At 40.0% G+C, this 18158-nt stretch overlaps 1 protein-coding gene across 2 annotated transcripts in view; it reads left to right on the top strand.

Moving 5' to 3' along the window:
* The window catches only part of SLC1A2 (solute carrier family 1 member 2), an 86187-nt gene that overhangs the window by 35431 nt on the left and 32598 nt on the right, over positions 1-18158 (top strand). For both annotated transcript variants that reach the window (XR_004980261.2, XM_036383343.2), the window contains exons 2-3: positions 16393-16532; positions 17682-17834. Coding sequence is in view for 1 of the 2 variants with exons in the window: in XM_036383343.2 (XP_036239236.1) it covers positions 16393-16532; positions 17682-17834 (293 nt within the window). In the remaining variant the exon portion in view is untranslated. The remainder of the gene's footprint in view (positions 1-16392; positions 16533-17681; positions 17835-18158) is intronic.

Raw genomic sequence — 18158 nt, 5'->3', positions numbered from 1 at the left:
GGAGCCCTTGTGTTGTTCACGTTACTAAAAAGAATCACGGCCTCCTGCATCAGTTGAAGATTTTTTTTTCCATTGTTTTAAGCTTCAGTTGCTGAAGAGTTTAAAACAGAATAATGAAAAAGGAGGCAGAATGGGAATAAATCCAAGGTTAAAATAAATTGAAATGTTTTATAAAATTATTTCATTGCCACCTGTCAGTTATAGCCCAGAATACAAAAACTATAGAGGAGTTAATGGGTGTCCCCAAATTTACATTAGCCTGGGACAAAATTTGAGCTCCATGAAGTTCTTAGGAAACTGGATTTTCTTTTAGCCCAGTTTGCCTTCTGACACTAATTGTCAATTCATAAAGTGGTTGCAGAAAACACACCATTTTTTACCAGCAAAAGGTGTGCCCATTCATCTCCAGTAGATTTCTGCCGTGTAGCAAGAGGGAGAAGAGATCTTTCTCTTTGTGGGTGGTGCCATGATTGCCAGGCAAAACCCTTCTGAAATCTGCTAGAAGTAAAACTTCATAACATGTTAAGAAAGCTGAAGACATTATTTGTTCCAATGGAATTTATTTTTATGGCAGCTGGTAGGGAGAGTTTGCTGCTAGGAATTGAAACAAACTGCACTTTTACCCCTTGAAGGTTCAAGTGAACCTGTCAAGAAATATAATAAATATAGTAATTATGGTAAGAGGAGTGATGCATTGGCTCTGGCTTGAAATTTTTCAAAATGTCACTCGCATACACTTCTGGAAGGTGACTTTTTCCTGAGTTCTGGCAAGCCTGCCTGGATGTGCAGCATGACACAGCTGGAGTTTCTCCTCTGCAGGCAGGTGGTGGGGGACAGCAAGGAATGGGGAATGGCCACCTGCTGCTGTGGAGGAGAGGACTGGGGACAGATGAAGGAGATGAGACAGGGAGAGAAACTGGTCAGAGAAAATGCTGAGGGCTCCTCTCCAAGAAGTTAATACTTTGATATTTTCTCTAGAGAAAATACTTTGATTTTGATGAATCTTCTGGTTTCCATCAGCTGAAGGAGCTTGCTCATCCTTTTTGGGGATGGTCACAGTGCTTGTGTAAATGTCCTAAGGGACACTTGTGTCTTCTGAAACATTCTCTGACCGGTGCCTTGTGAAGGATGAAGTGGCCAAAAGGGCACAGGAGATGTTTGCTCTGGCCACTCACTGAGCAATGGGGTGATATTTGGGCTGCACCAATAGCTTAAAGAAGCATTAGCAGCAGAAGAATCTGAGTTAAGAGATTCAAGAACTGCAAGACTGAACTGTTTGATTGTGTTACAGTAAATGCAACTGTGAAAACCTATAGTTTGAAGTAATTAGAAAGTAGCAGGGTTAGTGTATGAGGCTTGAGCTGGGCAGTGAGAGAGAGGGAAAGAGAATTGAAAAAAATATGAGGTATCTTCAAGTCAGTGACTCTGTGATGCCTCAGGAAAGACACAAGAATGCATGGTGACAGATTTTTCATTCCCAGAGCTTTTTAAATATTTCAGTAGTACAAACTTTGTGCTTTGATTGGTGTTACCTGTTAGTTAATCTAGCGGAAAAGTACCAGAAATTAAACTGCAGGATACGTGGGTAGGGCAGCAGAGTTTTAAAGAGCATTTGAAGAGAATGCTTCTTCAATTAGGTTTGCTGTGGAAAACATTTAAAATTTTCCCACTTAAATCTGTATACTAAATATGTAGCCAAAGACAGCTAAAGTAGTACATACTGTATTGTTTGCAGGGATGCAAAGCTAGGTCATGTACTCTGTGGATTTTTAATAGCAATTTCTTCACAAACCTTAAAGCACCTTCTTTAACTTTGCACCATAATTTCAGTTCATGATTAAATGGACACAACTACAGCATTACTGGTCCAGTGTATTTTTAGTGTCCACTGTGGCTGCTTCTCCCCCTTGTTGTTTTTGAAGGTACAATCTGCTGATGAGGAAGAAGCTGTAAATGTAAATGATCAAGACATGCACTGGCTTGCACTGAGGACCCCTGTGGTCATTGTGCTGACAGCCAGAGCTTGAGTGAGAGTGCCAGGAATCAGAAGCAGTATGGCCAGCTGGGACTCCAGCTCACTGCTGGCTACAAACAGCAGGACAATGGCAATGAATCATTGTTTCAAGTGTCCTGTGCTATTAGAGTTTTGAAGCAACTAAATACAAATGCAATAAATAAAAGAAATATAAGCTAAAGCCTCCTAACTAAATAGAATTTTCTAGGTGATCTGCATATAATAAAAATAACCATTAGGCCCTTTCAAAGCAGTATTAGCTTCAATGTCCATAAATACTTAGAAACCTAATATTTGGTCATCATTAAAAAGATAAGCTGGGATATGTACAGCCATTAGTTACAATTTGATATTTAGGCATCAGTTGTTTGCAGTTTAAAACTCCATTTTAAATTGGGGTGTTTTTATGAGAAGTTGCCCAGTAAATTCTGGGGCTCTGTATCTTCCTGTGGTTCAGTGGATAGGGACCAGTTCAGCCAACCAGATAAATGTGTACTTAACTTTAAGGACATGTGCAAGAGCTGCCAAGTTAACTCTCAGCTGTGTCCCGGCTCTCTTTTCATTAGATTAAAAGACCAGAAGATCATGTTTGGGTGTGATATGTTGTAAAGTGAGCCTCCAGTTGTGTGCATTTCCTCTCATGTTGGCCTGGGGATGAGCCAGTGACAGCTGAGCAGTGTCATGCTTCACACAGTTTTACTATCCTGTTTCAAGCTAATGTGGAGACATCCATTGCTTAGATCTTTAGTGATGTGAGATTTCTTTATTTCTTGGCAATAACTTCCTCCAAAAGTGAGTGAGATTTTCCACAGCTCCAACTTTATCTAAACATTCAAGTGACTTTAGTAGAAAAGTCTGTAAAAACTCAGCAGAAGCCTTAGGATTTACCTTATGGGAGTTCATTATGGGGCATAAAATTTCTATTCCTTGGACTAAAGCACCTGCCATACATCACCATTTTGCTGGACATGATGTTTACATAATATGCTTTGGAATTCACAATGGAAAACATAGACATAGTGCATGTGGTTTGGGTTAAGACCATTCTGTAATTTATGACTGGAGATGTAGATGAATATAATTTAAGCTAAAAGTCTGCAAGCTTTCTACTTGTACAGTGTGTTCTACAGAGGTTCCATCTTAGAAAAGCCATCTTAGGCTTGGTCTCTCCTTAAGCAATCTGGATTATAAATCTCACAAGGCAGAATGGGAAAAATTGCTTGTGGTATGTCCTTCTGCTTAATTTTTCTAACTTTGTATTGAAGGAATCATACAATTTATGTTGGGATAACACTTGAAATCTTCAACCCACAGACCAATGAATGCTAGGACAGTACTTTGGGAAATACTGTGCTACCTGCTTTTCTTATAGTCATGTCTTGGGTATCTAGAGCTGCTCAGTGTCAGAGACTTCAAACCCAGTTAAATGACCCCTCTAGTTTTACCTGCTTCACTCTTCATATTAAAACACCATGGAATAACTGGAAAATTGAACATTTTAGAATTCAAGTTGCCATGTTTGAATTTGGCCAAGGTTATAAAATCCATCCTAGTTTTCACATGCAGCAGCAGTAGTTGTACCGTGAAGAAAACGAACTTCAGCAGCTCACAGAAATGCAACCTGCTGTTGGGCCTCACTAGTTTTGGATATAAAGACTCATCTTCAACACTTACACAGTAACTGTGCTGCTCTGTGTTGAAGGTAAACACCTCTCTGAGAAGGCACCACTAAAGTCAACTCAGTATTTCAGTTGAGACTACTCCAAGTGGTGCTACAGTCCAGCAGACAATAATAAATAAGCAAGAAAAATAAACTGTTTGAGAAAGTGCTTGTTAGGATAGAGACTTTTGGAATGCCAAAAAGAATCTTGTTCCTGCTATTCATGACATTCTCTCAACCCCTTTGCATCTATAAAATGAATGTAAGCAGACCTGGGGGACACAGGCAGATCCTTTGATGGAGTGGGGCATGCCCTGAGGGTGTCACATGTAGAAAGCAACCCAGTCACCCAACTTCAGGTCCGTAATCATAAATATACTCTACTTTCTGAAAGCCAATTTGTATTTATGACTTCCCACATTAATACTATGGGTTTTCTGGGTGTAGTTTCCCAACAGACATCTTTGATATATTGGTAAGAGAGATTAATAGAAGCAGATCACCCAAGCAACCTATTTATGTCCATTCCATTTGATGCAGCTACTAGAATAAATTACTAGTCCATGGGAATAGGAAACTTTTTCCTCCTTTCGCAAGATTGTGGTCAAAGTGTGATTACCACTGTTTTTCATTTATTTTAAAGGCACAATATAAAAAAAAGGTTCAAACCCTAATTACAAAGGCACATGAGACAAAGGAAAAGATGCTTTACACTGGGTGAAAGTCATTGCTGTTTTTAGGACTTCCTCTGCAAGAAGTCCTTTTGATTCCAGTAGATGGCATGCACTCTTCAAAGCTTGCTGTGTATGATCACAAATACTGCTCCAAGGAGCACACGGAGCTCTCTTTTTAAGCTGTATCCCAAGGGATTCTGTTGTGCTACATGTGATTTCTGTAATCTCTTTAACATACTGCAGGGAGCTAGTATGTCTTCAAAACTAAGTTTCTTCACTTTTTCAGGGCCCAGCCCAGGAAATTTTCGTTGAGATGTTTTTCAAGAGCATAAGCAGTTTGGCCAAAGCAATTTTATTGGAGAAATAGTTGTGATGAAAGCAATCTGAATATCTGGCTACAACAAAAGTGTAGTTGCATTAAAAGGAAAGCAGTCATTCTAGGTAAGAAAAGCTAAAAAAGAAAAGAAATAAGAGAAAAGAATGGCAAGGAGTTTATTGAATGGGATGTTTTTAAAGCTAAATATGTCATAAGGTGAGAGAAAAAGTTTAAAATGTCTTTTTCTTTTTTTTTTTTTTTTTTACCCTGTGAGGTAATATTGTACTGGGAACAAATAAAATCTGTTTATAAAGTTATGCTATGAAACTTCTGCACTTTTGTAGAGGTTTCTGGCACTCAGAGATTGCAGTAATCAAATTTACTAGCTTTATGGTTGTAAGTCAGATTTTGGAGAACAGTTGAGAAAGACCATTATCTGTACTCAGAGGAGAAGTAATATCCATTAGGGTATGTAGGAGCAAATTGGGACTTTGAGTTTTCATACACTAATTCAAATTCTGACATTTTCTGCATAGAAGTTCAACTGTTTTCTTGTAGGCTTCTTAGTAGTTGCTCTTTGTGCAGTTTCTGACTCCATCCACAACAGTTTCTGGAAGAGAGCTTTTCCCCACAGGAAGCACTGAGGAATGTTTTCAAACAGAATTAGTGCTGGATACACTGTTGCATGCTGGCTCATTGACAAACATCTCATGGAAACAAATGCATTTTGAGTGTGTTTTTGGTCGCTTTTTATTATCTGAAGCTTTGTCAAACTTGTATCTACCTGTGCACTTTACAGATTCAGAGGAAAATATTGAAATATGAATGGTCAGCTAACTCAGACCTTTGCCACTGGCTGTTGGAGAGTAGCTCTGATGGTTGGGTTTTTTATTTTGATTTTTCTAGTCTTCTGATTGAATGTGCATAGCAAACCTATGCATAGCACAGCACTACTCAGTCACTTCTCAGAAAACATAAAGGGCTTTTAGTATTTTGAGATGCAATTTGTTGGATGTGTAGCTTCTAAAGCATATTGGAAAAGAAACACAAATTTTTGGTATGAGAGGGAACTTTTGTTTGCAGGTTAAAGCAGTAACACCTGTGGTCACTGTTTTTAGCTGGAAAATACTTTGGTACTATTTTGAAGCCACTTGGAATTTTACAGCACAGCATGAGTTAAGACTCCTGAGCCATTAGATGGGTAGGTGGGCATTTTTGTACTGCTATGAAAACTATAGGGAATTTTCAAAGTAGATGAAGAAAAATGGTCATGATGAGGTGGCCATAGAGGGTTTCCTAATTTTTTGTATTTTTTCTTCTCATTAATATATATCATACTTTTAAAATAAATAGTTAATACACAGATTTGGTGAGAAAATAAACTAAGTAATTGAGATTGAATCCTTCTATACCTAATGATGTCTAGATGAATGGTAATAACTGTTCAGATTCAGTTAAAACTTGCTTAGTTGTAGAGTTCTGATGCACTAATTCAGCCATAGTGGTGGGGGGGAGTTACATGGCCACTAGAAACTTGTTCTGTGTGAGTGATGTGGTCAAAAATCACTGTTGTAGCCACCTGCAGTCACAAATCAGTGACAATTTACTTCAGGAAAAAAAGTGCTTCAAGAGCCATTACTAAAGAAATAAATTAATAGGAGAAACTGCATTTTTCCCCCTTGTCTTGACAAATTAATTCTTACTGTCTATCTCAATCAGAGCTCCTTGATCAGTCTCTCTTTCTGTGGACTATTCTGAATTATACAAAACCCCCCAATCTTCTACTCCTTTTTGTCCCTAGCCAGCATGTCTAGGAGCTGCTACATCTCTGGTCTTCTCACATTCTCACTGGCTTAATCTTTACCCAGTGCCCTTGAAAACTATGCTAATCCCCAGTAATTTCATAGCCTTTTTCTTTGTGCTGCCTGTCACACCCCAAGTAGAAGCAAATGCAAGGTCATGATTTTACTTGTTTCAGAGTTTCTGAGGATGTAAGGAAAGAACTTCTTGCACAAAGCACACTGTTATTGTATAATTTGCCATGATGATAATAGTATGATTCATCCTTAATTCTTCATCTCAGCCTCAGTCCATAATTCTTGGGTAATGAAGCATGCACTGTCCCAGGTTGTTACACCACTATAAAGTCCTTTCAGCAAATTGGCAGATATTCCACATGTGCATTATTACATAAATAAATGATCATCTTTATGTTAGGTATTATACTGTCTGGTCTAAACCACTCCTTCTTGCTTTAGACTCTGAATGATGTGTAGAATAAAATCCTGAGATAGAAATGCACCTCGTTTATTCCAAACAAGAAACAAACTGGTGTCCCTTCTTGCATATAGAACTGATATCCCTCTAAAGTCTGAAATACAGAGTAAATCTGAATCTTGCCAAGGACTGTGGAAGCCTACATGGACACTTGTCTGTGTGAGGTCTGAATAACTACCTTAGCTTTGTTCTTACAAACTGTAGCTTAATCTTTTTCCATCAGGCTTTTTCATGACCCTTAAATCAGAGTCAGTTAACTCATACATTCCAATACACACACTCTTTGAGGTGTTCAGGTCAGTTTTTCATAAGATTAGGTAGGAGATGCCTGAAGGCAGTGCTCTGCAGGGTCCCAAAGGCACGGCATGGCTGCCACATGGAAGGACACCTGTAAAGCTCCCCATGGCCCCCCTCCATCAGACCCACCATGCAGTGAGTACACAGGTGGTGTTACACAGCTCCCCTTCTGCAACTTACTGCAGAAATGTCTCATAATTTCTAACACCTAGCTGTTATCCTGGTTGCTTTATCCCTATCTACCTGACAATTTCAAGGAGTTTCTAGGTATGGAGGTACATACATGTCTGTATAAAATACACTTCTATTCTTTCTAACAAAATCCATGTGATTCAATGTGATCTCTTGGCCTCATGTGGTTTATGGTGCAGGGTTCCATGAAAAATGAATTTAGTTCACAATCTCTCCATAGAGACTAATATACTTTTCCACACAACATGCTATGAAATGCTCCACGATATCTAAGCTGCAAGTCAATAAGAAAAACTGAGCATAGGAAAAGGCATTATCCATGCATTGTGGTCTGTCTAGAGAGATTATTGAAAGCCATCTATGTGGCCATACACAGGATGTGTGATTATGAATAGAAAAGAATTCCTGCCTGGCAGGTTCATCATCTTTACCTCTCTTATTATTGAGACGTATTCCTGCAGCCTAGTTAATAAATTAGTCAATACATTAGTCAGTCAGACATAAAGAAACCTTGAGGGAGGAGAAAAGTCTCTCTTCCACAGTGATATACATGTTTGTGAAAAGACCTGGATAGATATGGAAAAAAGGATCATACACTTGTAAAAAATTAGTGTGATATTATATTTCATTTTCCTTTGCACCTGCTATCAAGTACAGACTACTCTCTCTCTCTACAGGACAATTTAGCTTCCCAAGTCAGATTTAAAAGCTGGAGAAACTCTTAAAGGAAGTATTTAATGAGTCTCATGAAATCTCATGACTATTCTAATAGGGTTTTAAAAGCATAAAAAAATGTAGCATAAATTTAAGGATTGCAAACTCAGGTAGATCATGAAGAGTTGTTTTCTTAAACGATCTCATGGAAAAATACTTTAAAAAAATCAGAAGAAAGAGATGAAACTGGTAACTAAATCAGAGTAAGAAGTCAGGTCACACGGACCACTGTTCTTCTCAGGTTCAGTGAGGATGCTGCTGATCAGCCACTTGAATATATAACTGGAGCATCACAGAACTATTTAGGCTGGAAAAGGCCTTTAAGATCATTGAGTCCAGCTGTTAAATCTTCATTCCAAACTCCTCCACCAAACCTTGACCGTAAGTACCACATCTACATTAACTAACTCCAGGGGTGGTGACTCAGCCACTTCCCTGGGCAGCCTGTTCCAATGCTTTTTGGTGAGGAAAGTTTTCCAAATTTTTAATCCAAACCTCCACTGCTGCAGCGGGAGGCCATTTTAATTGTTTTATCTGTAGTTGCCCCGGAGAAGAGACCAATCCCCACCTGGCTACAGCCTCCTTCCAGGCAGTTCTGGGGAGTGATAAGGTCACCCCTGAGCCTCCTTTTCTGCAGGCCAAACAATCCCACTTCCCTCAGGCTCTCCTCACAATACTTGTGCTCCAGACCCTTCCCCAGCTCCACTGCCCTTCCCTGGACATATTCCAGCATCTCAATATCTTTCCTGTAGAGAGAGGCCTGAAACTGAACACTGGATCTGAGGTGTGGCCTAATCAGTACTGAGTACAGAGGACAATCTGGCCCTGGTCCTTTGGCCACACTATTGCTGATCCAGGCCAGGATGCCATTGGCCTTCTTGACCACCTGGGCACACACTTGGCCCTCCCCTGCCTCATGTTCAGCTGCTGTTCTCCAGCAATCCCTGGTCATTTTCTGCTGGGCAGTTTTCCAGCCACTTTCCCCCCAGCCTGTCATACTCTCTGAGGTTGTGATCCAAGGGGAGGACCCAGCACTCTGTCCTGCTGAACCTCATGCCATTTGGCCCATTGATCCAGCCTGTCCAGATCCCTCTGCAGAGCCTTCCTACGTGGGGCAGATCAACACTCCCACCCAGCCTGGTGTAATTTGTGAACTGACTGAGAGAACACTCATCCAGATCATTGATAAAGATATTAAACAGGACTGGCCCCAACACCGAGCCTTGGGGAACACCACTGGTGATTGGCCCTCCGCTGGATTTAACTCCAGTCGTCTCTGGGCCAGCCACACAGTCAGTTTTTAACCCAGCAAACAGTGCACCCATTCAAGCCATGAGCAGCCAGCTTCTCCAGAAGGATGCTGTGGGCACAAAATGTGCAGTAAATGCTAACTCAGAGGAAACAACATGGCTGTAAATTGTTCCAGGGAGAAAAGTTCTTTTTTCTGCTACAAAAAGGCAAGTCATACTTGAGGGTGTTGCTTATAATACCAGCTCCTAGGCCAAATCAGGCTCCATAGTAAATCTCCACTCAGAATTCATTAATGTCTTACAAATAAGAAGAAAAAAGCCTACACAATGCACTTAAAATTCAATAGAAGGGCTTAGCAGCAGCAAGCCATTTATACCCTTGTTACTGCAGACTCTTTTGCAGACTGAAGCTTATGTTACTCTTGTTTGTAAGCTTTGTGTGTTTGGTTTTGCACTTTTTTATTTTTGTGCAGAAGCTGAGACCTGACCAGATTATTTTACTGATATATAATGCAACATTTAACAACTGAACGTTATATAGCAGGAGTGATGCCAAAGCTAATGTGTGTTTTCCATAATAAAAATATTTCTGCTGCTTCACCTGCATGGCCTGTCATATTTTGGCACTATATGCTTAGCTTTACCAGTTCCAGTGTGATTTGAAAGAAATGAAACCCCCAAACTATAGCACATGGCATGGCACAGCAGAATGATAAAATCCAAAACTGTCTCCCTAAAGAAGCTCAGCAGCTGTTGTGATATAAATTAATTTAGGCAGCAGAGAACATTATTTGAACTCAAACTAGAAGTTTCTTGGTGAGCTCATGCTTGAGCCCTAATTTCAAAAGAGTTGTGGCAAGCAGTTTGGACTCCTTCAACCTAGCTAGTGAAATCCCTTTTGTTCTGGTGATGTTCCATAAGTTTTCCTAGTCACTCGTCTTTTATCTAGCAACCAGAGCAGGCCCTTTCCTTCATATGAGACAGGAGTAAACTGATCATGGGGTGGAGCAGATCCATACTCCCTCTCCCTGTCACGAACACAGCATCTTATCCTTAATAATTAATGTTATACTGTCTCTCCAGGGAAAGGGAGAGAGATTAGCTGCTAGCAAATATTCCTCAGAGCATATTAAGCTCTCATTTACTCCAATGATATCCCACTGATTGCTAGGAGGAGCTCTGTCAGTGAGGAATCACCAAGGTTGCTGTCCACCAAACTTCATCAGACCATTTTTGCCATGGCTTTTCAGCTCCAGCCACTATTGAACCACTTGTCTGAGTACTACAAAGTTGGCAAGACAAGATTTGCAGTCCGTTCACTTTTTATTCTGAGGTCAAAAAAGCTGATTCAACTTTCTATGCCTCCTCTTTTTTTCTTCTTTCCTTAAGAAGAGCAGTCCTTCTAGGAACAATTGGGCTTTTGTAGCTGCTGTTTACTCATTGCTTCAGAAGAGACCAGTGCTTGGTCTGACAATAAACATGTAGCTCAAGAGAAGTTCTTAAACCCTGATTTTAAGCCTGTCTGTCCAAGGTTGTTTTCTCAAGAACAGCTCTTGCTACCTCGATTGAACTAATTGCTACAAAACAAAGCAGACTTTTGTACTGAGAATACCTGCTTGATTAATTGACAGAGCTGAAATACCTTGAACAGAATAAAAATGGTCTCTGATAATTTACTTTGTCCCCAGCATCTGTTTTCACTAGCCTTGTTATGGCCTTTGCCTACATTTTTCATTTAAATGAAAGATTATTTTTCCCCTCTAGTCTGTAATCTAGGTTTATGCCAAGATGGGGGAGTATTTGGGAGACTGAGAGTTCTTTCCCTGTAACTGACTGAAAATAAAAGAGCATTGTCACTCAAGCACTGTGTAAATCATTAACCCTTAACTTTTGTGAGGAAAGGAGTTACATTTGGTAGCAAAGGAAAAGCAAACATTCCCCCCAGCCTTTTAGTTCTAGAAGCTTCAGTGTGAATACAAGAAAGAAATAAGAAGGTGAAGAGATACAGAGAGCAGACTAGTCCAGAGGGAACTGAGAGAAAGCCTAAGGAAAATGCTTTAGGAGGAAGTAGGAACAAAACATACCAGGGACCTTAGTGCTTTAATAAATTATTTTCCTGCATTTTGGCACATTATGTGTAGCAACCGGCAAGAGAAACAGACTACAGCCTAAAAAGTGCAGATAAATAGATTATCTCATATGGCACTGTATATCTTACATGCAAAACTATCTGTAAATATTTAGATAATGTAAATTCAAATGTTTATGGACAGATTCTTTTTCTTGTACCTCGTGCACATTGTGAAGCTGAGGGACAGTAGCTGACTTTTGGATTATTCAGGCAAGAGGTTGTTTCTTTGCTTAAAAGGGAGTAAAATTGAGGTTAATTCTGATACTAAGTTCTATTAATGCACTTATGTATCCACTTCTCAGGGTAAAGCACATTTGAAATCAGTGAAAAAACCAGACTGTTCATTTTGGGACAGTTCTGTACTCTTCTAAGGTGAATGAAAGTAAAATCTCCTGGGCTCAAAGGAGTTTTTCTCTTTTCTAGAGAAAGCCTCAAAAGGGAGAAGGGTAGGTGACAGAGCTAAGCAGAACATCTTGTTAAATTATTCAAAAGCTACAACGTATGTCTAGCTCTTGGATGTGCTGTTTCATGTGACTACTTGACTGCTTCTTTTCCAATATTTGGTTCATTTTTCATAAATCCTGTCAATGTTATTAAGCATCTGTAGTTAGCAGTAAATATTATAATCTTTGAAGGTTTCTGTACTTATGAGTTCTCTGTGGAGCTGTTTTGGAGCTTAGCTGTTTGGCTGTTTGTCATAATGACATAAGAAAATAATGAGCAGAATTAATTTATGTTTTTATGTTCTGGCCTCAGTGAGTTAGACTAAAAGATGTTTTGGTCAGATGGGTTTCAGATAAGCATTCAGGATGGGCCCTTTGTTTGAACTGCCATAGGAGCTCAGCACAATGCGACAATGATTTATTTAACTATGTGCATGTTTGAGAGATCACAGCTGCTAAAGTGCATTCTTCACTGTTTTGTGATACTTACCTATGTACAGAGGTACCATTAACATTGAGCTTAAATTAAGGATGTTCAAATGTGTAGGAGGGCCTCTGGTTGTTGGTAGACTTCTGGCTTTGTACTTGAGTACGGTACTGCCCATGAGCTGGGATGTGGTCAAGCTCCACTCCGTCATGCATTCATTTTTTTCTGTCAGCATGAAAATGAAGAAAGCCTTATACATGCTTAAGTCCCTTCCCTGGATGCTTTAACGTGGCACTGTGGCCTTCAGAGTATGAAGAAAGTGTGCAGTGTCAGTGGGAGAGGGCAGAGGAGTAGAACAAATCCAGGGGGTCTGGTTCATAAGGGCCCATAACTCTGCCCTGATGTACGTCTGTGCATCTTCCATTGACTTCAATAGGCACTTCTTGCAGTTATCTCATCATGTGACTGCAGGTTTCAGGTGCAAAAATTCTTCATTCTTCTGGAGCCAAGTAACATTTACAAGATGCAAAGAGAGGCACAAAACCAGCACAAGGAAGATATCTCAGTCCATAAGATAAAAATTAATTTCTGTGACTCTGACATAAACAGATTTTCCTCTTCTAGTAACTGGATAGACAATTTCTGTTGCAAAATTCCAATTTTGTCATGTGCTACACAAGAAGCTTCTCTTATCCTTCCTAGAAGGTTTATATTTCACTATTTTTTCTCTTCCTCTCCTCCCACAACAAAGTCAAAAGCCTGGAACAATACTTCCTCTCTGGTCCAGTGATAAATATCTCATTGTTGAAAAGCAGTGCTAACTCCTTTGTGGTACCACTTTTCATGTTCTGATATTCACCTGTCATTACTTTTTGTAACATGGGTGCACAGTTAGCATATTTTCCTACTGTGTTTTTTTTCTTTAAAAAGCCCATACTTACCAGAATTTCACTCCATGTTACAATCTTGAAGTAGGTGGAAAGCGTGAAACTTTGAAAAGTAGAAAAGGTTCCAGGAAACCAAACTAGGATTAGCCCAAAGTAAAATCATCAAGTACTTCTGTTTACTGATCCATTTCAGTTCCACCCAATTATTTACTAGTGAGCAAGACTCCAAGGTTTTCTTTTGAATTAGTTTCAGCTGTCCATATTTCAGAGTTTCTGAGGAGTACATAATTAACCTGTGGTGAATAATAGGTCAGAACAAGTTATATATTCATCCTTGGAATGCAAGTGAAACTAGTTGTAATCCTTGGTTGCAAGGTTTGGATCCCAAGTTCCTTGGGGTTTTGGCACATTTCCACCAGTGATTTCATGGCTTTGGGGCCCATGTACATGAAAAGTGCAGACACTGTCTCATCTTTCTTGTAATTCCTCAAGTTGTGCACATTATCCCTTGGCTAATCCTTGTGTATCTCTGATACTTGCATGGATAAGTCTTTGAGAAGAAGGCAAGCTTCACACTTGAGCTGTCAGAATGTGCACTGGTGTTCTTTGCTACTTCACTGTCAGAAGCACATTTTGTTGTGACCACTGTTGTGAAGTATTTTTAAAATTGCAGAATAAAGGTTACAACACTTGGAGGGTTTTTCCCCCTTAAAAAAAAGAAGAAGGAGTATTCTCTAATGCACTTTGAAGTGTTTTTTTTTTTTAACATCAAGTGTATTGGAAAGAAATGCAATTTCAGTTTGAAAGGGAAAATTGTAGAAATATTTGCATCAAAATGACTGGATTCTTATTACAAGTCTAATAACTTTCTGTTGAAAAACTTTACAAAGACAAGAAGTAGTACAATATAAAAACAAAGTTTTGATTCATTGGGAATGGCTCAGTACTGAGAACACTGAAACTTCATACATCTTTTCAGACCTGTTTGAGGTCTGTAAACCTCAGTCTACTATTATAGAGGAAGATTTTCTAAAATCTTGCCCTAATCTGGCATAAGACCAGATGTCATAAAGTATTATTTTCTTGATAATAAAAATTTTGTTCTTTACCTATTTCTCATATTTACATAGCCTTACCTTTTAGGGGAAATGTTTGATTCATAGTAGCATTTTTAATATTTTTTCTAATGCATTTTAATATTTTATATATAAAAAGGGAGTCTATTGCTATTTATATAATTTCTCAGCTATTGAGAAAATTAGAGGCATGACTTTTGCAGTCCTGCACTCATGTGTGTATCACTTTCTATTGGGTTTGCATGGCCTGCCTTTGGTAGCAGGGGAGGAGAAGGAGTGGCTTCTGTGAGAAGCTGCTGGAAGCTTCCACCATGTCCACCAAAGCCAGTCCCTGGCAGCTCCAAAGACAGGTGTGCTGCTGGCCAAGACTGGGACAATCAAGAATGGTGGTAATTCTTCTGTGATAACAAATTAAAGAAAAAAGAAAAAAAAAAAAAAACAAATTATTGCACAGATAAGTGGCCAGAGAAGAGTGGGGTGAGAACATGTGAGAAGAACAGCTCTGCTGACACCAAGGTCAGTGGAGAAGGAGGGGGAGGAGGTGCTCCAGGCGCTGGAGCCAAGATTCCTGTGCAGCCAGTGTTGATGACCATGGTGAGGCCCTGCAGGCCATGGGAATGCATTGGGGTGCAGAGATCCACCTGCAGCCCATGGAGGAGCCCCACGCCAGAGCGGGTGGGTGCTTAAGAGGAGGCTCGGAGTCCCATGGAGAGAGGGGCCCTGTTCCCATGCTGAGGCAGCCTGTCCTTGGAGGACTGCACCCTGTGTAAGAGGGACCCACACTGCAACACTTGGAGGGGCACAGTTGCCCCTGAGAGGGACTGATGGTACAGCAGTTTTGGGAGGACTCTGTGCCTGTGGGAGGGACTCACATTGCAGCAGTTTTGGCAGGAGTGCTGCTGGTGGGATGGAGCCACACTGGAGAAGTTCACAGGAAACTGTCTCCTGTGGGAGGGACACCATGGTGAAGCAGGGGAAGGACTCCTCTCCCTGAGCTGCGGGAGAAGCCTCTGGTGATGAACTGACCCCCACCCCCATGCCCTGTCTCCTTGCACCCCTGGGGTGGGAGAGAAGGGTGGCAGGAAGGTGTTCTTAAGGACTTCTCATTATCCTGCTCTTTGTTAGTAACAAATTTAACTCATATCCCCAAGTTGAGCCTTTTTTTCCCATGATGATATTTGATGAACAATTTCTCCCAGTCTGTATTTCAACCCACAAACCCTTCATTAAATTTTCTGTCCCCTGTCCAGCTGCAGAGGGGAGTGAGTGAGCAGCTTTGGTGGGTGCCTGGCATCCAGCCAGCGTCAACCCACTACGCACTTCCTCAAGTATAAACCAGAGCTAGTGAAAAAACTTTTTCCTCTAAGGACTGCCAATTCAATGAAACCAAAGGTTTTCTTGGGAAATGAATGCATAGTTCTCTAACTAATTTTCAGTGGCAATTGTTCAAGTCTCATTATAACCAAGTTAAAAGTATTGTCTTGACATCAGCATTCTGATTATATTAAAAAAATGTTAATGTTGAAAATAAATGTTTTCAAAAGATTAAGCAAAATGGTATTGAATGCTTTCTTTTCCAAATTAATCCTAATTTTTAGAACTATTATCCTCAGTTGGAATTAAATAAGGTATTAAAATCTACGTTTTCCTGCTAATAAAAACTTTGTTCTTCAGCTGTCTCTTCTACTTAAGTAAACAGCCGTGGTTTTTGGGGAAACTGAATTTTCTAGCTCCATACCAGTAGTTTAGTCCTTAAAACATTTATGATGCCATGTCCAGTGAATTAATTCTGATTGTATCTCTACCATTTGAGAAATAACTGCAAAAAATTCTGTGATGGCTACACCTTTAGAAGGACACACCACTGCCATTTCAGAGACTTCTTTGGAGCAGTAAATATGCGATGTTTATGCAATGTGGGAGGTGGTGGAATATGCATCAGATTCCCCAGTTATATATGATGGAAGTAATCCAGACTTTCCCTTTTGGCATCTTATGCTATAACTTCTACTTGATTTTCACTTTTTATTCTAGTGCCAACAATATGCCTAAGCAAGTAGAAGTCCGGATGCATGAGAGTCATTTAAATCCAGTGGAGCACAGATCCAGGAACATATGTGTGCAGTTCTGCCAGTCCCTCCACAGGAATCTGCTCCTGACTCTTACTGTGTTTGGTAAGCTACATCTGCTGCTCTGGACACCCTGTGTGTATCTGCATTTGTTCCTGTGGCACCACAGCCACTGTCTGTGGCCTTCAGCTGTTCCAGTTGAACAGCCAGAGAGGAGATAGGATGCCTATGGGCACTGCTTGTGTAGTTCAGGTGAGCATGGTATTCCTGACACAGCAGAGAGCAAATCCACACCACTGAGGTATCTGGTTTGGAAAGGACCATGATTTATACCCCAAGGCCAGTCAGGTCAGTGTCATCCAGTAGAACTGAATGCACTACTCTTTTGTTCTCTCAGTGATTTGGGAAAAAAAAAAAAAAAGATAAAACTCTTCAAAATTTTCTTTTATCTCTCAGTTTACACTTCACTGGTTTTAAGGTTTGTCTTTCCTCTCTGAAGCTGTAAGCCAGCATTCCATGATCTCATCTTGAATATTGCCTCTGGCTTTAGCATCTTCCATATACGGAACAGTTTGACATTTTATTGTGGTTCACTGGCTCTTTGCCTGTTTCTTTTTCATTGAAAGCCCAACAGCCATATGCAGCAAATTTGTAGACATAGTCTTGTTATTGTTTGAAAAAACAGCTGCAACTGGTCTTGAGCTGCAAATTTCATCTCCATATTTTCAGCCTGCAAAACCACATACTGCTGAAATGTTTGCCTTGAATCGCCTTTCAAAGGTGTACCTCATGCTGTCCAAGAAAAAAGTTTTAAATACAAGTATTTTTTTTCATTGTATCAAAGAGATACTTCATAGACATAGTTCCTGTGAATCGCAACACAAGCTTTGCTATCAGGTTTTATTACACTTGGACTTGGGATCAGGAAAAAAAGGCTTACTTGATGTAAACATAAAATACCTATTCACAAAGATCATGTTATGAAAGTAGACATGGCATTTTCCCCCCTAATTTATGCTTTAACAGCCTTAATCCTGAGCAGGAGGTTTAGGTTTTATCACTTTATCCACATAAACAATGAGGGGTTTGTTTGTGTTTTGAGAACTTCAGCACAGGAGAAGGATGCAGAGCATCAAAAAAAAGGAATAAGACACGAGCCCTAAGAATCAAGTTTTCTTCAAAGATATGTGCAGTATTCCACATCAGGCAGTTCCTTCCAATACCCACCTGTTCCTTTTTTTGTTTGTCCTCCAGGTGTTATCCTGGGTGCAGTGTGTGGGGGTCTTCTTCGCCTAGCAACACCTATTGACCCTGACATCATCATGCTAATAGCCTTCCCAGGAGACATACTTATGCGGATGCTAAAAATGCTGATCCTCCCTTTAATTATCTCCAGTTTAATCACAGGTAAGAGCCATTAGCCATAAATACTTTAAGATGCTTTCTACAGGTATCACCTGGCTTGCTTTTTGTGATGGAGGAAGAATAATGGTGGGATCCTGTCAGCATTTTGCAGTCGCAGTGAGGATTTCAGAGTAAATTTCTGAATAACTTGGTTGGCTTTAGTATGTATATGCTCCAGTGAATTTATTTCCAAGCACATGCACACATGCTACAATCAGAAATTTCTTAATATGCTGTTTGATCTAATTTCTGGATTGAAGCTTGCAAGTAAAATGGCCAGACACTAGTGAGCCTAGCCTTCTTGAAGGTGTGGTGTCAGCCAGACCA

The sequence above is a fragment of the Molothrus ater genome, chromosome 6 (assembly GCF_012460135.2).
Source record: "Molothrus ater isolate BHLD 08-10-18 breed brown headed cowbird chromosome 6, BPBGC_Mater_1.1, whole genome shotgun sequence".
Lineage (NCBI taxonomy): Eukaryota > Metazoa > Chordata > Aves > Passeriformes > Icteridae > Molothrus > Molothrus ater.
This window is presented reverse-complemented; position numbering and strand designations above follow the sequence as displayed.